This window comes from Heterocephalus glaber, unplaced genomic scaffold (assembly GCF_053883595.1).
Source record: "Heterocephalus glaber isolate CG9 unplaced genomic scaffold, H.glaber_assembly_v1.0 deba00001463, whole genome shotgun sequence".
NCBI classification, from domain to species: domain Eukaryota; kingdom Metazoa; phylum Chordata; class Mammalia; order Rodentia; family Bathyergidae; genus Heterocephalus; species Heterocephalus glaber.
This window is the reverse complement of record NW_028258310.1, coordinates 11569116-11590422: the sequence shown is the minus strand read 5'-3', so window position 1 is coordinate 11590422 and position 21307 is coordinate 11569116. Positions and strand designations below refer to the sequence as shown.

The 21307-nt window shown below is 42.9% G+C and overlaps 1 protein-coding gene across 4 annotated transcripts in view; it reads left to right on the top strand.

Annotated features, from left to right (window-relative positions):
- Positions 1-10536: 10536 nt before the first annotated feature.
- Positions 10537-21307, top strand: part of Adrb2 (adrenoceptor beta 2) — a 56095-nt gene continuing 45324 nt past the window's right edge. For 2 of the 4 annotated variants that reach the window (XR_015438859.1, XR_015438858.1), the window contains exons 1-2: positions 10537-11984; positions 13732-14233. Coding sequence is in view for 1 of the 4 variants with exons in the window: in XM_004854373.3 (XP_004854430.1) it covers positions 10796-12052 (1257 nt within the window). In the remaining 3 variants the exon portion in view is untranslated. Of the gene's footprint in view, positions 12568-13731; positions 19638-21307 lie in introns of those variants that run through there. The other 2 variants (XR_002398161.2, XM_004854373.3) reach the window with 2 other exon arrangements.

The following is a 21307-nucleotide window of genomic DNA, read 5'->3' as shown; positions in this document are numbered from 1 at the left end:
AGAATATGAGCAAAGCCCATAGGCTCATGGTCAGTGATATCTAAGTGCTGACATCCTCTCTGTTTCTAGAAATTGTAACCATGGCCCAAAATCTTGGTCATCTGGCCTTCTTCTCATATGTTACTGGAAACTGCTACCTCTTTGATGTAGTAGTCTGGTAAAACTCAGCTGCGAGATCCTGATACGAAAGTACATCCTCCTTGGCAGCCTGAACACAAGGGTCCTATTATGGATCTTGGGCTCCTGCATCTGATTCCTGTTGGTAGTTGAATTAGTCACTTTCTTGTAGCTGAGATCTAATGCCCAACACCCGCACCTTAAAGGAGGAGAGGTTTACTTTGGCTCACAGTTTTTAGAGGATTCAGTCCATAGCCAGCCAGAAAGGCATAGTGAAAGGGTCTGGCAGAGGAAAGCCATTACCTAATGGCAGTCAGGAAGCTGAGCGCAAAGGAGAAACAAGGGAGGAAGATAGACCCTTCCAGGCTATGTTCCCCGTGACCCCCTTCTAACCAAACCCCACCTTACAGTGCATTCAGCTGCTGACCTCACTATTGGATGAATTCAGTGGTGAGTATAGCACCCTTATAATCCAATCATCTTCCAAAGGTCTTGCTTCTGAGTGAATGAGTTTGGGGGACTATTAGGGGTTCACAGTGAGGCTTGTATTGAGATGCAGCTAGGTTAGAGCCTCTCTTTTTTTTATTACTTACTGTGCAACCTGGGCCAGGCTGCTTAATATCTTTAAACCTTAATTGTCTCATCTGTAGAATTGGAATAATATTCCTATCTTAGAAAATTGTACAGAAATGAGAAGAAAACGTAAGACAAGACATAAGAATAATGTAAGTTGCCAAGCCCAGCTCCTGGTGTACAATGCACACAAAATAAAAAGAAAATATCCTTACTGTCGTTCAGACTTCTTAACCATCACCATTTGACTGTGATGTACTGGGCACTGATCTTAAAGACACTTGATTTGATGTTATCATTGTATACATCAGGAAACTCTAGGCCCAGAGAAGGGCAGTCGCACAGCAGCTGGGAATGTCAGAGCAGGACCCTTCTTCCTGCAAGCACAGGAAATACTCTACCACCCTGAAGTGATCAGACTTTGCTGGAGCACCTTGACCTCCTCCCTCAACCCCGGAAGATCTTTTCCTCTTTGCCCCCACAGAAGGCCCTGCTTTGGACAGAGGCCACCCTGTCACCCTGTTTCCTTTATTGAAAGTTCTTTTCTTCCTGTGCCCTTCTCTATCATCAATTTCATCTTCCATGGTTTTCTCATCAACCCTGGTCCTTCATCCTCTTCTGCAGCAGATATTGCTTGATCCTTACAACTATTTCACTTCTTCTTTCTTCCAGGACTCACAAGATACCCTACATTTTCTTGTCTTTTGCTCCAGCATAGGGCAGGTTGCACTTAGAGGTTCTACAGTCTAAGAAATTGCATGCACAATCTCTTCCCTGTGATATTTCCTGAGTGACACAACTAATAGACCTTTCCATGGCTCCTCTAGGTTGAACAGAAATAATAAATGGAGCATTAACTATGTGCCAGGTCAGTCCTGACTACTTTACAGATGTTAAACTCATTTGATCCTTACAACAACCCCATGAAGTTGTTAGATATTACCAACAGCTCCAGTTTACACACAAACAAGACACAGGAAGATTAAGTAACTTGTTCAGGGTTTTACAGCTAACAATCAGAGGAAGCAGTTGGCCCTAGAGTTGCCCTAGAGCTCCTCCCAGGATCCCAGGATCAGGCTCTGCCTGGTTCTTTGACTTTGCTTCTTCCTCTATCTGGGCTGCTTTCCCCACTCCCTGCCTGATATCTCAAGGGAGCCCTTCCTCCCTCAATCACCTGCCCAGAAAAATCTCATCTCAGATGCCAACATAGGAAAGCCAACATATGATATTCCCCAAATCCACCCCTAAATGTTACCATTGTAAGTAGTATGGGTAGTTTGGTATGTACAAAGAATTGCTTTCCTGTTGGATCAATTTGTTTATAGGACTCTCCTTGGAGAAATTAATAATTCCTGAAATGGAAGCTGCCCTAGGAAGCACTAGATGATAAGAAGTAGTGGGAGAGGAGGATGACAATGACTACGAAGACAATGATAAATATTTTCTCTTGGAAAGATTGTGCTAAGTTCCTTAAATGCATTACTCCATTTAACCATCCAAAATATTTTCTGAGAGAACTGCTATTCAGAGAATACTTCTACCATAATAACCATGACCCATACAACATCATTTCCCATCTACTTATCTTCTAATCACTATGATAATTTTAGTTTCCATTTTGATGTCCAACTGAAACCTCAAATTTGATATGGTCATGTCTGAATCAATCAGTCCTTCCTGCCCTTAGCCACATTAGGATCAAGTGCTCTCTTCATAGCCTATGTGGGAATGGCCTCACCCATTTGATTCATCAGTGCCACCCTAGCCAACCCATACGCTGATCTGTTCTGTTGTCGTGCCTCTTGGTTCTCTTCCTTCGTTTCCAAACCTAGCATTTCATAGATTCTTTCTATTCCCTCAACAATCATCTAAAAGATTTTACCCTCATCTTTCACATGCTCACTTAGACACCCAGAAGGCTAAAGCACATTCCCCAAAGCACACAGCTGGTTAGGGGCGGGAGCAGGATTGGCACTGAGATTTACCTGGCTCCAAAGCTCATATTCTCTGTCCCCATGTTACCGGGTAGTTCCTTTTAGAAATGGCTTGTCAATTAAACATCTTCCAGGCCCTTCTTGCCTTGAACAAAGAAAGGAACAAGACAAGCCAGAAATGGTGACAAGGTTTATTAGGGGAAAAAAAGTGAAACTGGCTCTGCAGAGCAAACTGCAGCTGAACAAAAGAGATGAAAGGATAAAAGGCAAGAAAAAAAGTGCACCCTGGGTCTAGGAGACTCAGGGTGGGCCAACATGAAGAGTCACAATAGTGAGGATCCTCCTGGCATCCAGTCTCTTCATGCCTTCTACATCTCATGGGAACCCATGAGAAGTTCTCCATACATAAGGGGTCCTGAGAGATCGTGCTGTGTAAAGCCTGGGGTCCTGCCACACCTCTCTTCCCAGCCAGTCTAAACCATGTCCTATCTCTTATCTCAACAGCAATCAGCACAGTGTCCCATTAGCATAAGTCTGAGGCTGAATGAGAGTGTCTTAGTAAGAAGGAGTTATTTTAAATGACTCAACAGTGACACATTAAATAACAATTCCTTAGCTATTCTTTTTTCAATTTCTTTTGATCTTTTCAGATAGAGAAAGTCCCATTTGGTACTAGAATACCATTCCATGTCCCTAGCAATTACTAATCTTCCTTTGCAATAAAGAGCAGGCCTCAGGCTCAGAACTTTGGCTGGCAACGAAATCAAGCCACAATTTGCTAACAGTGTTTTGTTTTCATAGTTACTTTCTATTTATGGCAAGTGACACTGGCTTTCCACGTGTGATGATAGAAGTAAGATAAAAGTTTCTTTAAAAAAAATGTATTTGAGTTTGAAAAGTGAGTCCATAATCTAACAAATCTTCGTACACCTGCTACTCAGAATAGCAGAAACCACAGAGGTGAAACGTAAATGGCAACTGGAGGAGGGGGCATAAACACATTGTTTTGTGGGACACAAATTTTGCTTGCCAACTTCGCAGCACCTCTTCAGAGTCAGGAATTCCTCTCCTTAAAGACCTCAAGGAACTTCCTCCCTCTACAGACTGTGCGCTCTCCAATGGATGGCCCTTTGATGTCCTCAAGCCAACCTCCCATGTCATAGATGGAGATCAAGGTTCAAAGGAAAAGAGGGGATCTGTGAAGCTTTCTGAGAACATGACAGCTGTTTGGGGACTGGAACCTATGTCTCCTGGTGCCCTCTATGCTCTCTCCTATGCACCAAACTGCCATTACTCATCATCACACACTCTTTTTTTTTTTTTTGTATTAAATTCTTTTACTGGTACATTGTAGGTATACAACACAATTACATTTCTCATTGGGAATTGTACCTTTACATAATGCATCTTGGTTCTTATTTTTTCCCCATTCTTAGCCCTCCCTTCATGCCCTCCACCCTTCTCTATTTACAAAGACTTTATCTCCATTTTTTCCATTTCTCATCATTTTTCCTTTCCCTTTTTTCCTTTCCCCTACCCCTCAAATTACCCCTACCCCTTTGACCCTTTCTTCCCATTTTGCATTATCAATCATTCATTCTAATCATTGGTACATTTTAGGAATGAAATATAATGACATTCATCATTGGAAATTTGCACCTTTACATAGTCTCTCTTGGTTCTTATTTTTCACCCTTGCCCAGCCCTCCCTTCAACCCCTCCAGTCCTCCCTATTTACAAAGATTTTGCTCCTATTTTTCCATTTTCTCATATTAATCCCATTCCCTTCTATCCTTTCCCCTAGCCCTCCCACTTCCTTCCCCTTTGCCCCTTTTCTTCCTATTTCACATTACCTACTATACATTTAGTCCTTATTTACACTTTCATTTTCTCACACCAGAGAAACTATTCGGTATTTACACATGTGTCCTATTTATTTCACTTAAGAGTATTGCCTCAATGTGCATCCACTTAGCTATAAATGTCTCTAATTTATCATTTTTTATGGCTGAGTAGTACTCCATTTTATTTAAAAAACCACATTTTTGTTATCCAGTCTCCAGTTGATGGGCATTTGGGCTGTTTCCAAGTTTTAGCTATTACAAACTGCACTGCTATGAACATGAGTGCACATATATCACTGTGGTATGATTCTTTTAATTCTTTGGGGAAGATCACCAACAGTGGAATAGCAGGGTCAAATGGGACTTCCAGTCCTAGTTCTTTGAGGTATCTCCATACTGATTTCCACAGTGGTTGCACCAGTCTACACTCCCACCAGCAGTGGAGCAGGGTTCCTCTTTCCCCACAGCCCAGCCAGCATTTGTTATTGGTTGATTTCATGATAGCAGCCATTCTTTCTGGAGTGAAGTAGAATCTGAGCGTTGTTTTCATTTGCATCTCTCGAATGACCAGTGATGTTGAACACTTTTTCATGTATTTATTTGCTATTTCTACTTCTTTGTCTGAGAAATGTCTGTTCATTTCAGCTGCCCATTTTTCGATTGGGTCTTTAAATTTGGGAGGTCTGATCTTTTTAAGTTCTTTATAGATTTGAGATAGTAGACCTTTGTCTGAGGAAGAGCAGGTGAAGATTTTTTCCCACATTGTGGGTTGTCTCTTTACACTGCTGGTGGTTTCTCTTGCTGTGCAGAAGCCTTTTAATAAGAAGAGATACCATTTGTTGATTGTTTGTGCTAGTTCATGGGCAACTGAGGTTTTGTTCATAAAATCTTTTCCTACACCGATGTCTTCAAGGGTTCTACCTAACCTCTGTTCCAACTGGTTCAGAGTTTCTATTTTAATATTTAGATCTTTAATCCATTTTGATTTTAGTTTAGTGCATGGTGAGAGATACAGGTCTAGTTTTAATCTTTGGCAAGCTGAAGCCCAATTTTTCCAGCACCATTTATTAAAGAGGCTATCTTTCCTCCAGTGAGGGTGTTTGGCTCCTTTGTCGAAGATGAGTTGGCTGAGTGTGTCTGGCATTGTTTCTGCATCTTCTAATCTGTTCCTCTGGTCCTCAAGTCTGTTTCTTTGCGAGTACCATGCTGTTTTTATCACAGTAACTTTGTAGTATAGTTGCAGGTTGGGGATTGTGATACCCCCTGCCATGTCTCTGTTACCTAGAATTGCTTTTGCTATTCTGGGTCTCTTCTTGTTCCAAATGAATTTTTGGATTGTTTTCTCAAGGTCTATGAAGTATGCTGCTGGGATCTCAATTGGAATCGCATTAAATCTATATAGCAGTTTTGGAAGTATGGCCATTTCCACTATATTGATCCTTCCTACCCAGGAGCAGGGGATGTCTGTCCATTTTCTGATATCATCTTCAATCTCTCTTTTCAGAGTGCCATAGTTTTCAGAGAAGAGGTCTTTGATTTCTTTCATTAGGATGATCCCTAGGTATTTCAGTTTTTTGGATGCTATTGTGAAAGGAATTATTTGCCCTATTTCTCTCTCAGTGAGCCTGTCATTGGTGTAGAGGAAAGCTATTGATTTTTGTGCATCACACACTCTTATTCTCATATGAAGAAGACTCTAAGTAGTCCCTCTCTGGTTTTTCAAGAAAACTGAACATTGTGCCCTAGGGCATCCATTATGCTGTATGTAATGACTTAATTTTCCACTTCTGTCTCTCGGAGGGTAATAGTTTTGTACCATTCTTGGGAGAATCAAGAATAGTCACGCAAATAATTTTTTTAGGGTGTAATTCTCTTGCAAATTCTCAATTGAGAAAAGCTGCTAGAGTTTTGCCTTTTTGAATGATTAATTCTCTTCTGGCCAAGGAGCCCTTTCTATGCCAACTGAAGTCTTCCCTGCTTTAATTTAATGTCATCTCTTTGTTCGGTGCCCCTGAGATGTAGAGAATTTATTAGGATGTCTCTCATAAAAGTCTAGCATAGCAGGAAATTAAATTCATCTGGTATAATCAGCTGTTCAGAAAGCTTTGCTGGTTGCTCTGCTCTATTTTATGGTTGCCAAGGTGATTGCAATGCAATTATTTGATGACATGTTCTAGGAACTTTCCAGGTATTGATGTTAAATTTAAATGTCAACAAACCAAATCCTGAATAGAAAAGATCAGCCTTGATGGTAAAGGTGGCTCTAGAACCAAGAATACTTGGTGTGAAGAGGAGAAGGCTCAGGAGAAATTTTAAGGAATTCTCCCAAAAGCTCAAGGGCAATCTGAAGGAGAGAAGAGACTTACACTGAGTGGCCTCCAGGGGGCAGACTTAAGATCTAAGGGCAAACATTTTAGGAAGGAGGGAAACAACCGCTCGAACTAGGAAAGAGGCTGGTGAGAGTCATCTCTCTAGAGATGGCTTTCCAAGAATTTTGAAGCATGCACTGTGTGAGAAGGTGACTGACTGTGAAATGCTTCATCCAAAAACCATTGTCGTCCCATCTAACTGTATAACTCAGTGTTTGGGAATTTGCAGGATCATTCTTCTAAGGAATAAAACTATGTTCCTTTTCTTTTCATTTTCACAGCAATTTAAATAAAAAATATTCATGTTCAAAGGATTCTTTCACACATACGATGTGAAAAGACAAATATTCTTTCTCTATATACATTTTCATTAAAATAATTAGTAACAATTTTCTCTCTTGTAAGGTAGCACGCTTTACATGCATTCAGTCTCATTTCATGTAACTTTAATGAGAGAGAGAGATATTATTAAGGATAGACATTTTAAACAAAAGAAATCAACATGTTTCTCTGTTCAAGAATCATAAAGATGGAAGGATGCTTGTCTAAGCCAAGATGGTGTGAGATAAGGTTTTCCTAAGTCCTCCAGCTATCAGCGTGAGGGCATTTTCTGGCACCCCAGAACCTCACTCCTGTTCAAACATTCATTAGGTAAATCACACTGTGGTTTTTATTCCTGTTTGGTGGGCAGGAAATGACAAATCAGTGTCTTAAAGGATTGACAAAATATGTAATTAGACATTATCCATCACTATAAAAGAGCCTGTTTTTTCTTCCATTAAATAAAGGTGCAGTTAGTCCATAAGAACTTCCTAGTTCAACTCAAGCATTAACTCCCTAAGGCCAGGAGCTCAGTAAGCAGTTCAAGTTAAAGTCCCCTGCTTGGAGATGAAATAACAATTGCTGGTAGTGAGAACATGTGAGGCCATGAGGTAGAGCCAGACTCCTAAAGTTCCTACCACCTTGGACTGGACATTTCTTGGTTGTTCACTTCAAATCCCTCTTTTCAAACTGGAGGAAATAAATTAAATGATCTATTAAACTTTTTCCCATTCTAATTTTCTGATTCTGGAATTCTAAAAGGTCAGGGAACAGACTTAAAGGTAAATCTTGAAATTCCTGCCAGCTTGGGGATGGAGAGGAGGACAGAGGACAGGAGGGGTGGGCAGGGGAGGGAGGAGAGGGAACATTAGTGTCCTTTTGTCAAGGAGGGTGGGCAAAGGCTGAGGACTTCCTAGTTGACATAAGCAGTTTCCCCTTCTTAATTTAGTGCTTGTGGTTTTTGAAAAGGTGTTTACCCAAATATTCAGTTAAGCTTTTACATGACTTATTTATATGTATCTAAATAAATGACTAATGTTTATCTTTGAAGGGTTTTTTTATTGTTTTTCTTGTATGGGAAGATTAAACAAAATGCTTATTTACAGTGTTCTATAGTTTCACAAACAGGAAGGAGGTTTAAAATGGTTTAGTTCCACAATTCAGGGTAGATGTATATTTAAAGAAATACCATTGCATAATATACACTGCCTCTTCCTAAAATGTATCACAGGGAGGCCCAGTTCTGGCAAATACAAATATGAGGTGGGTATATTTTGGAAAACTGTGAGCATAATAAACTCTTAATTGATAATTGTGGCTTTTATGGAAAATATTTGTTTAGGGGGCATCTGTTGCACAGAAAGGTAGTGTGTGGTATTGAAAAAGTTAAAAGAGGACATGTAGGTTAAATTTTGTTTCTGAGTTTTACTTCTGGAGTAAACATCCCACTTACCTTTGTTCTAAAGTATTTTATTGTTCTTGTAGAAAAAACTAACAATATATTTCAAAGACTAAGTAATTGATATAAACTGGCAACCTGCATCCCTGTGACATTTATATGGGCAAAAGCATCATCCCCTGTTAATCATAGCAGTTCATTTTCCTGCCCCATGGAAGTGCCTTTCTTCCCTCCTTTATAGATGAGGGAAATTAGGCTCCAACTTCCTGATTTGCCTAGGGAAAGGGAAAGGTCCAAGTCAGGCAAAGCTGGAACCTGGGTGTTCCAGTCCCAGCTGTAGTGCTTGTACCCTGCGCTCCACTCTTTTCTGCATGTAGTAATGCAGTACATTGAAAAGCTCAAAATCCAGGGCTAGAGTCAGGTGGATTTGGGTTCAAATCCAGCTTCTGGCACTGCTTGATAGTGCCCCTGAGCAAGCTGCTACTTCTTTAAGTCTCATTTGTCATTTAATCTAAAAAGAGTTACTTCACACTCCATGGGACTGTGCAGAGGATTAAATGCAATAATGCATGGAAAGTACATGGCAGAATGTTCCATAAATTTAAGCCATTGTTATGTAATCTACAAAGTATGTTTGGTTACACTGCATGAAATACTTTCAGTGTTTCAGACACCACTAATACAAGTGAAATCAAACCCTTAAGATTAATTTTTTTCAGCAGTAAAGTCATATGCCAGATTTGAGGATAGGATTTCATGGGTAAAAACCTTGGTTTTCTGATTTTTTGTAAGGAGAAAATTATCTTTTGCTTTCCGTGCTTTCAAAATGTTCTCTGTGCTCACAGATTTTTAATTACATGCACTGCAGAGTTGCCATTTTTGTAAGTCAGATAGCCAAATAATGGCAATTTCATATGGCATAATATAACAGATTAACAAATTACCCAGCTGGTGAAAAGGGTTTAAAAAAATTTTTTTAGAAAAAAAATGGAACTACTGAATAAGTTGTTTGAAGGAAAATTTATTGCATTTTCAATGTCTCTGGTCCAAAAGATAACTAGCCAATGATGTTACATGAACAAGAATTAAGAAAAAGAAAACATATTTTCGCTCTCATCCCAAATACATACCTACATGCATACCTCAGCTTCAAATGCATGCACAAGTTTCAATTATCTGTCTCAATGTCTGTAGATTCCCAAGGAGGGCACCAAAAGCGCTTGAGGGTGAGTGTGCTGAGGCAATCTGCAGCTGTTGAAGTTACCTCCTGCAGTCTTGCCAAATGTTTGAGAGAGAATACAGTGGGTGTCAGGGGTGGAGGCAGAGGGTGTCATGAGTTTTGGGGGCTAGGGATGCGTACCTGAAAGGAGACATCCGTATCTGTGTCGCTGTGGGGGGGGGGTGCGGTGCGCGTGCGTTTACTCATCTGGGAGTGAGTCCATGCCTTCACGCTTCTGTTTCAACCTGTGTCGGACTGGGGTAACTGCCGTGCAGCTTCTGTGTGAGCGCGTGCGCGCCTGAGTGTGCATGTCGGTGCATTGGGCGGGTGTGTCTCCGCGTCTGTGGCTATGGTTGGGAATAAGTCTGAGCATGTTTGTCGGGGTGCATTTGTGCCTGTGTGCGCTCGTCTCGGTGGTATCTTCATCTTTGCTCCCGAATGCGGATGAGTGTCCTCCTGAGCTGCCTTCTACCCTGCGATCTCAAGCCACAGAGGTGCCCGGAGCGGGCAGGTAGCGTCAAGGAAGAGCCCAGTCTCCTGGGCTGGCTCCTAAGAGCAGCAACCCCAGCCTTAGCCCTCCAGGACCAGCCAGGGCAGCCGGTAGGGAGTGGCGGCCGCCCGCCTGCCAGCCGCGCCCGGGCCAGCCCCTGGAGGGGCGGACAAGGGTGGGGCGGGGAAGGGGAGCGGTGCCTCGCCCCTCCGGGGCTGCCGGAGCGCCATTGGCCGAAAGTTACCTCACGTCACGGAAGGGCAGTTCCTCTAAAGTCCTGTGCACATAACGGGTAGAGCGCACTCCAAGGCGGCTTCTTCAGGGCGCCAGCTGGAACGGGAGGCAGCGCGAGCCCAGAACACCCCACAAGCTGAGCATGCAGGAGGCGCCCATCCACAGCCACCCCACGGCTGCTGAATGAGGCTTCTAGGCGTCCACCCGCGGCCCGCAGCGCCCCGCCGGAGGGGCGCCCGCTGAGGCGCGGCAGCTCTGCTGACAGCCCCTGTGCTCACCTGCTCCCTTGCGCGCCATGGGGCACCTTGGGAACGGCAGCGACTTCTTGTTGGCGCCCAACACAAGCTACGCGCCAGACCGCAACGTCACGCAGGAACGGGACGAGGCATGGGTGGTGGGCATGGCCATCGTCATGTCGCTCATCGTCCTGGCCATTGTGTTTGGCAACGTGCTGGTCATCACGGCCATTGCCAAGTTCGAGCGCCTGCAGACGGTCACCAACTACTTCATCACCTCACTGGCCTGCGCCGACCTAGTCATGGGCCTCGCAGTGGTGCCATTTGGGGCCAGCCACATCCTCATGAAAATGTGGACTTTTGGCAACTTCTGGTGCGAGTTTTGGACTTCCATTGATGTGTTGTGCGTCACCGCCAGCATCGAGACTTTGTGCGTGATCGCAGTGGATCGATACTTTGCCATTACGTCACCTTTCAAGTATCAGAGCCTGCTGACCAAGAATAAGGCCCGGGTGGTCATCCTGATGGTGTGGGTTGTGTCGGGACTCACGTCCTTCTTGCCCATCCAGATGCACTGGTACCGGGCCACCCACCAGGAAGCCATCAACTGCTATGCCAAGGAGACCTGCTGTGACTTCTTCACGAACCAAGCCTATGCCATTGCCTCCTCCATCGTGTCCTTCTACTTACCCCTGGTGGTCATGGTCTTTGTCTACTCCAGGGTCTTCCAAGTGGCCAAAAGGCAGCTCCAAAAGATTGACAGATCTGAGGGCCGATTCCACACTCAAAATCTCAGCCAGGTGGAGCCGGATGGGAGGAGTGGGCATGGAATTCGCAGGTCTTCCAAGTTCTACTTGAAAGAACACAAAGCTCTCAAGACCTTAGGCATCATCATGGGCACTTTTACCCTCTGCTGGCTGCCCTTCTTCATTGTCAACATTGTGCATGTCATTCGGGACAACCTCATCCCTAAGGAAGTTTACATCCTCCTAAACTGGGTGGGCTATGTCAATTCTGCTTTTAATCCCCTCATCTACTGCCGGAGTCCAGATTTCAGGATTGCCTTCCAGGAGCTGCTGTGTCTGCGCAGGCCTTCTTTGAAGGCTTATGGGAATGGCTACTCCAGCAACAGCAACGGCAAAACGAACTACACCGGGGAGCCGAGTGTGTGTCACCAGGGGCAGGAGAAAGAAAGGGAACTGCTGTGTGAGGACCCCCCAGGCACAGAAGACTTTGTGACCTGTCCAGGTACTGTGCCTAGCGATAGCATTGATTCACAAGGGAGGAATTGTAGTACGAATGACTCACTGCTCTAGTGCAGTTTTTCTACTTCCTAAGATTTCCTTCCCTCAACAGAACACTAGACTATTTAACTTGAGTGTAACAAATTTAGAATAAAACTGTATAGAGAGTTGCAGGAGGAGGGTATCCTTCTGCCTTTTTTTATTTTTTTAAGCTGTATAAAAAAACATATTTGAGTTATTATTTGTTTCTTGTACAGTTCAGTTCCCCTTTGCTTAAACTTGTAAGTTTATGTCTGAAGGATGTTCATCCTAGAAGACCTGAGTCTGTGTGTTTTGATGATTTTTCTGTATCTACCTCATTGGTCAAGTATTAGGGGTAATGTATTGCTGCTGGTAATTTTGTATCTGAAGGAGATTTTCCTTCCTGCACCCTTGGACTTGAGAATCCTGAGTATCTCAGACCTTTCAGCTGTGAACATGGACTCTTCCCCCGCTCCTATTGCTGTAGGCAGGGATACGAGGGACAGCTTCGGTTGTTTTCCTGAGCAAAGTCTAAAGTTTACAGTAAATAAATTGTTTGACCATGACTTCATTGCACCTGTTTCTCCAAAACCCCTTGACTGGAGTGTCCTTGCTTCTCCCACTGGAAGCCACAGGTAACTATTTGTAATCACTGCCCAGTGGCTTAGTGTGGAGTGGCACAAGTATGACACACACTGATTGTTTAACCCTTTCATGGCTGTGAATCTGTATCTCTCCAACACTGGTGCTCATATCCGTCTCACCTGCTCTCAGCATAGCTTGGTTCATCCTACAGTTGTTATTCTGTCCTGTTACCTCAGAAACCCTGACTCATACAAACAGACTTCTGGGTATATGTTTTGTCCCTCTATGTGCCCCTGCCACCCACCTACCAGTTCTACTTGTTTAATAATTATATACATTATACCTTTGCAGTGTCTTTGGTAAAATCCTTTGTACTGCATCAGAACTTGGCATTTTCCAGATGAGGAAGATGTTCTTGTGCAAAAGCTGTCCAAACAGAGCCCTATAATTCCTAGAGAAAATCAAAGGGCACTGGTAAGAGCAAACAAAGCTAGCAAACATTTTATTTGTGAAGGCCTCATTACCTAGAAAAAGGATTTTAACTGTCCCTTCTTCAGTTCTGGCCCTTTTCTCCTCTCCCCTTCAGTGTAAACCAGGTTTTCTCATCCTCAGCACTATTAGCATTTTGGACCAGTTAACACTTTGTTGTAGGAGCCAGTCCCATGGGTTGCATTGTCAGATGCTTAGCAGCACCTCTGGCCTCTACCCATTAGATTCCAAAAGCACCCCTAAGTTATGACAACCAAAAATATCTTCAGATATTGCCAAATACCCCTGAGGCATGCAATTGTCCCTAGCAGAGAGCCACTGATATAAACTTTGAAGCTCTAAACAAAGTTTTATGTTCAAGCTAATGTAAGTGCTGTATTTTAGAGAGTCTCAGAGAAGAATTTGTCATAGTTCACCCAGTTAGTGACAGGCTAGACTAGCACTCCTTGTACTCCATCATTCTGCCTTCTAAACTTGTTTTCCAGCTGTCCAGATCATGGCAGTAAGAAGATTTTAGGTCTGTATATGAGTTGTTTGGGAGGATTTATCAGCGCAGGCGAGGCTGTAGGTCCTCACCGCCTGTTTGCAAAGAGATTAGAATACTGTTAAGAGGCACAGAAGGGAAATCACAAAAGTAAACACATTTCTTTTCGCAGCACCTTTCTATTTTTGCCTGTGTGTCTGAACCAGAGCTTGGCCCAGGTTTCATGGCGTGGATCGTCCTCCTTGGCAACACCAGACTGGGAAGGATCAGCCCACAGGGTACATTGCCATTTCACTCTCTCTTGAAGCTGACTCCATTTCTGTCTTCCCTTCTATGCTAGCCAAGGTCCCCAACCAGAAAAGCACTGCCCTTCCCTGTTTCCCATCAGCTCAGTGATGGGGCATTTGGGTGGGTACTGACCTCTCAGGAGAAGGATAGGCCCTTGTTTTTGGAACTCTCCAGAGCTAATTGGAAAGTGAATGTCATTCAGTGCTTTCTCAATCTGTTCAAGGTTTTCATACCTTCTGTCACATTCTCCTCCTGCTGCTCTGGGCTCACCCGCAGAGATGGCTGGCCAGCTTCTTTGCACTCCCCAGAGCCTCACAGGATCTTGGATTTGGAAGAGCTCATCACCTAAAGAGACTGAAGGGTGTGAGGGGAATGAGCTCTCCCAGGTAAGTAACCACAGATGCTGTGTAGAACTGAGAGGAGGGGACCCAGCTCCCAGGCCGGGACCTGCTGCCTACCAGGACCACATTGTTACTGGATTCTGCCCTCACCCTCGACTGTGGAGGGGCAGTAACATAGCAAGTGTATTTCAGTGGATATTTCTATTTCTTTTGCCCTCATCCTCAACTGTGGAGGGGCTATAATATAGCAAATGTATTTCGGGGGATATTTCTATTTCTTTTGGATCATTAACACAAAGTTCAGAGAATGAACAAATAATCTTCAATAGTGACTATTTGTTTTACTCAGCAAGAATCTATATCCTCTGCTTTTATGGAAATTGAGAGACCCTTTTTTTTGGTACTGGGGATCGAACTCTGACCTTGCGCTTTCAAGGCAGGCACCGGAACCACTGAGCTAAATCTCCGCCCCTGAGAGACCCTTTTTAACTCTTTATGACATGGAAAGAATTTCAAACCATTCTAGGTAGAAATTTCCCACAGTCTTCAATTTTTAAAAAAATTGGAGACTTGTCATTATTTGTAAGTCCCAAAGACAATAAATATTATTGATTAAAAAGTCAGTATTATATGTAAAGTCTATTAGCTAAATGAATATCTTATGTAATTTCAATAAAAAAAATCAGTTATGAATGTTAATTCAGATCCTTTGCCAAAAAGAAGAGTTCATCCACAGTCACATAAAATTTTGGAATATTTTAAATATAAGAACATTGATCAGTTTTAAGGGTCTTGAGAAACTTTTTACTTCTGCATAGCTCTGTTTCCCTCTGTCCCTCTGTTTTCTGACATGCTAGTTACATAAGGTTTGTGTTGTATTCATCATCCATTGTAAAGTTTTCTTTGCCTGGACAACAAGTCCTCAGAGTCTGTCAAATGAGAAGTCCACTCTGAGATGCAAGCTGACAGGTGTGAAGAGCGGCAGGACAGGGTGGGCCTGCCTGCCGAGTTAGTCACTGGGGGATCGAATCTGGGAAAAGGGGTGATTAGGCATAGGAGCCCTTCTCACGCAGTTCTTAGAATATTTTCCATGGGGAACTTACTGCTGAATAGAGCCTAGACCAGAATCAAGGGCACATGCTGTGTGCAGCATGAGAAAAGTATAGGTTTCAGCCTCTGCCTTCTGGACCATAATATTAATAATACTAAACAGACACCTGATATGGAATCTAACTGTGTGTTGGGACTATGTTAGGTATCTTCAGTTCTATGTCAACCTTACGATGTGGGTAGGATAATTGTCTTCATCTGATAAATGAGGGAACTGCGGTTTGGAAAGTTTAAGTAGTATTTATTTTACTTTACTTTTATGCTAATTATTATTTTTTCTTTTTTATCTGTGTCTGCAGTATAGAATAATTACATTTATCTTGGGGAATTGGTACATACCCATACTGCGTCTTGGTTGGAAAGGCTAAGTAACTTTCCAAAGTCACACAGCCAGCTAGCTGCACACTCAACACTTGAACACAGGTCTGTGTGATTCCAGGGTGGGTGCAGCTAGCATTATGCAGAGCAGGAAGGACTGGGAGGCTGCTGCTCATGTGTGCCACAAGTGTAGAACTGGAAATGCAATACCTTGTTGAGAGAAAAGGGAGATGGCTGTGGTCTGGGGCAGGGAGGAATGTTCCCTCCAAAGCATGTGACTGCAGGGTGACAGGGGACTGGGACAGGAAGCTAATCACTGAAATGCCTAGTTTGCTCCTCTGAGTCTTTGCTTCATCTTTTTATCAGAGGACCAGGCCAAGTTGAAAAGAGGATATGAAAGTCTACAGTACACACAGCTGGGTAAAGCTGAAACAGCCTTCCCCGAATTCTGGCAGACACACTCCCAATTCTGAAGTTGAATGCAATTGAAGGGAGGCTGGACCTTAGGAAAATTTGACCTAGGTGGCCCTGTACGTGTGCTGTCCACTTTGAGCTGGAAGTCTAAGGCCAGGAAATCGCTTTTCTGACAGCAGAGAGCAAGCAGGATTAATGCACTTTGGATACTTTTCATCGACAGTATAACCTCTACTAAATTCAGCTCTGTACTAATCCCTACTTTACTGACAGCACAAATACAATTTGAAGGAGAGAATTTTTGAAATACCTAAGAGAACAAACTTTTTCAAGTACTTTGAAGAACTTGATAAAAGCTAGTGGTTTATGAATAATAGGATGTGGGGTAGGGTGAAAGGAACTCTAAATTGGAAGTTATACAACTAGGGTTCAGGTATCAATGCAATCTTCTTCCTGTCTGTCTGTCCATCTCCTTCTTTCTTTCTTTCTTTCTTTCCTTATTTCTTTCCTTCTCTCTGTCTCTCTGTCTGTCTCTGTCTCTCTCTCCCTCCCTCCCTTTCTCTCTTTCTCCCTCCCCATCTCTCTTTCTTTCTGAAATTGGATCTTAGTATGTTCATCTGTAAAATAATGAGGCCAATACAGGTCATTTCCAACCTCTGCTCAGATTTAAATTTATGTAGCTGTGAATATATAGACTAATCAAAGATGGCCTCATATTTCTAGTTAGATCTGATGCTATTTGTCATATAAACAATGGTTGAATATTCTGAGGCTGATCAGGTTGCAAAAGAGAATGCTGTGAAGAACTGTTCAGTGCATAGTAACTGATATCAAATATTTGAGGACCATCTGGGGGAAAAGGAGATGCCAGTTCTTAGTGACTACCAGAAGATAAGCATAACCTTACAGGAAGGCAAATGCCAGCTTAGGTGAAGGAGGACTTTTTTAAGAATGGAATAGGTTATCTGTCAGGATAGTAAGCAGTCTGTCTTTGGAAGCATCTAAAAGAATCCCTGTCAGGAGGAAGCACAAAGACTCCCGCACTGAGGAGGAACCTGGACTAGGCTCCTTCCATATCTTGATCCTGTATTCTTGAAAGTAATAGACCTGAATGTCCTTAAAAAGTATCCAGACTGTTCCTTATTTCCAGCTGGTCTTCTCTCCTATTCCTCTGAATTTCAGAGGTTTCACTGCATTCCTAATAGGGAAACCTCCCGGGGAAATCAGGATCTGAACAGTCCTTGGCCATGGGGGAACATCCAGAAATAGAGCAATAAGGTTAAGCAGTTTTCCAAACCATTAGACCTTTCATCAGCTGCTCTTCCCATGCCTTTTGCAAATGACCTACTAACTCCCAAAGAGAGAATAATGAGAGCTGCAAAGTCCTCTCTGCAAAGGCTATTACATCCTTCTCCACCCTTGGAATCATTGCACTTCCTGTGGTCTTTCCGGTCGTCACCCTTGCAGAGCCGGAAGGAAGGGAGGCAGGTCCTCCTCGGCCAGCACGAAACACTTCAAAGCCCTTTGGCCTGAAAGCCTGGAGGCCCAGAGTCTATGGTAGCCCAGCTACTGACAGTACAGTAAGAAGCAGGCTACCTGGCTTCTCCAGGCATTTTGTCATCACTAAAGAGAAGTATTTCGCTTTATGTGAGTTTCCGTGTTTCCTTCCTTTCTCCTAAATTCTATAAGATTTCAGGAAGTCTTTATTGCTACACAGCTGGCTGAATTACTTTTATTTTAATGGCACCCTTTTTCCTCTTTAAGAGCATAATAGATACTTATCATAGAGCACAAAAGGAGCTAAATCATACATCATGTTACCACATAGAGAAAATCACTGCCGAGTTTGATGTATAAACTTCTGATCTTTGTTCAAAATGTACCTATACAAATATATAAATATATTTTTAAATAAAAATGCAATTAGATTATTTGGGCTCTTTGGGATCTACTGCTAATACTTTCACAAATGCCCCTCGAATGTTTTCATATATAATAGGACCCAGATAATCATAATTTCTGTTGATCCACTGGCCTGGTGATTTAGCGTATTCAGTAATTCCCAACGTGTAGATGCAAGTGAATCTCCACTCTCTGACAGTTGGAGTCAATCAGCACTGTAGCAGATTCCCTGAGTTTTCCCCAGTGCAGGTGTCCATGGACCACATTTTGAGGAATAAGCTTAAAAAGGTACAAACTTTGTAAATTCAGCAAATTGGACCCCAGCCCCACCCTTGCTAGTAGATGAAAGGCTGTCTCTATACTACTTTGCTCAAAGTACTGTTTCTGCACCTGGGCCTTGCCTAAACTGCATTCAGAGCATGGGAAACTAACCACTGAACTTTCAGGACAGGCTTCTTTCCACATTGTTTAATGCTTCCAACCTTGCTTTGTTCACTTGTGTTAAAATAAATCCATTTAAGTCATATAGTGACCAACATCTACCAACTGCAAAACACATGAGTGGGTTTCTACTCCAATAGAGGACCTCTTGTGGTCCTGGTAATGGCTCATAGCTGCAAAGTGCTGCCTAGGGGCCAAGCAGTGCCTTTGACAAGTCTCATTATATGCACTTGCAACAACTCTATGAAATAGTACTGTTATGTTTACTTTCATTTTAAAAATAAGGAAACTGAGACTTGAAGAGGTTAAATTGTCAAAGATCACGCAACTCATGGAGTGAAACCAGAGCCCATGTGCTTTGCCACTACGATACTATCATCTCACCCCTGAAGAGAAACAGGGAAGAAAGAAGGGGTGGGGGAAAGTTGAGAGGACATTTCAATAGTTTCATGTTATCCCTATTCTCCAGGGATTATTTTTGAAGGCACAGATTAATTTTTGAACTTTAGAACTAAGGGGCAAACCAATGCCACCCAGGTAGGTGTGATTAGGTATAAACCAGGAAAGCAGACTGCCCTGTGGGTCTGTATCAGTGCCACTCACCATCATCCAGGCACAGCTAGAGTGAAGGACCCCTGCCAGGTAGGAGGACAGAGGGAGGTGCTGGTAGCAGGGTAGCAGTACACTGGTTTTCTCTGAGTCAACTCACCATGTTCAAGTCAGGAAGCTCTTGACATCTAGAAATCGGGAGCTCTTCTCATTTCTCAGCCCAGGTCTGTGCCAGCATCTGAGGTTCCTCATCAGAAAGTATGAGGGCAGGGCAGGCCACAACAGAGCTGCAACTCCTTGGTGCACTGGCGGTGAACCAAGCTCGCAGCAGCTGGGGTCACTTCACAAGGTGGTGAAAGGCCAAAAGAGGACAGTCTTTCCTGGCCTGTTGCTTGTTTATTGTTTGTTTGTTTGTTTGTTCCAGTGCTGTGAGAGGAGGACTGGAGTTACGAAATGTGCTCTTATCCAAGAAGAGAAAACAGTTTTTAAGTCACAACAACACCCATGACACAGCAAAAATGGAATCCTAGGGAATTCTTGCTTGCTTTTTACCCACACCATATTGGTTTTGCAACCTAATGCTGTGCCCCAAAGCCACAGCTGCCTTTGTGTGGGGACTTTCTTCATTGTCCCAGTTTTCTGTGTAGTCTACTACCTAGTGCTTCTCCCAAGAAAAATCTCTTTTGATATTTATAAATATTACAGATCACCCTGAGCATCTCTTGGTGGGATTTTGGTTTGGTTTATGCTTCTTTTTTCTTTTTGTGACTGAGTTCTCGTGACATATATTACAACAATAAGTTCGTTCTGCTCACAAACAGGCTTTGTTTCCTCTTTCATTTCCCACAGTGTCACTCTAAATTCAAAGGCTCACTTCTACTTGGCACACCTTTATGTACCTAAAACACAGAAGGTATCAGCCTCAGGCATGTTTTTCTATAGAGTTAATGGTGTCAGTTTTGGCATGAATTTCTCAACATTATTTTATTTTATTGCAGTGGGCCCCAAAGCTTAAAAATCACAAAAATGATTTGAGGGGAACTTCTGAGAAAATGCCGGTCCCTAACTCCACATCCCTGTGAGATGCTGACCTACCAAGACTGTAATTAGAGGCCAAAAATTGTATTTTTGCCTCACCTTCCTGAAGGGTTCTGTACCAGGTGTCCCATAGACCACAAGTTGGAGGCCTGGAGATCACAGTGATGTCCCCTCTCCTTCCCACTCCAGAGCACCACAGGTTCTCATGTAAAAACTGACCCTGTACACATTTGCACAGTCATTCTGGCAAATAAACAGAATCCCAATTTTCTTGTGTTATCCAGTAAAACAATGTAGATGAAAACAATTTGTAAATAATAGCATATATATATATATATGTATAAAAGAGGAAGATGATAATAAAGTGCCTCGAGCAACTGGCACTTAAATGAAAATGAGTTTTATCACCACATGGCATCTAATCAGCTAATCACCTCCAATAACAGCCTTGTCACCTTGTCCCCAATCTTCTGTATGTAGGTGAGGTGGTAGCAGCTGGAAGGAGAAAAAATTTGCCCTGGTGGTAGCTTCCTAGTCCGGGGCTCCTTCCTCACTGCAGTCTGCTTGGGCTAGTCGAATCATGCTAAGGTTTGTATGAATCAATTTTCTGAATGTACATAAACCCTCCTACTGAGAAATCTGTAGGGGACCCGCCTGCTTGCAGAGAATAGCATGACTCACACATATACACACCCCCCACAGACGCACACACCCGAAACAAACACACACAGACTCTTACACGGATGCTCCTCTTGTTTCTATATCATTTGGGCCCTCCAAAGCTCATGTTGAAATTTGACTGCCATTGTGGTGGTGGTGGGAGGTGGGGCTTGTAATCAGTTATAATTATATTGTTAAAAGAGCATTAATGCTTTTCCTGAGAGAGTGGATATTTTCATGAGCACATGCTTCTATAAAGTGAGGCAGCCCCTCTGGTTTTTGGTTTGTTTTGTTTTGTTCTTTGTTTTCTTTTTTCTTGCTCCACTTACCTAATTTCCCTATTCCTTTTCACCATGAGTTGAACCACCACAAGACCCTCAGCAGATGCAGCCAACTAATCTTGGATTTTCCAATCTCCAGAGCCATGAGCCAAATAAACCTCTTTTCTTCATAAATGACCCAGTCTCCAGTGTTCTGTCATAGCAACAGAAAATACACTAATACAGATGACTCTGCCTGCATAAGAACAGTTCCAAAACACTTCACATAGGCATTTGTGCACATCTAGATTCTTTTGAATGTGTACACAAATGTAGAACACAGACACACTCAGACCCAAATATCCTCCCCTAGGTACAAAGACACATAGGGATTCTTAGGCATGCTTTTGTATGCTCCACCTGAGCA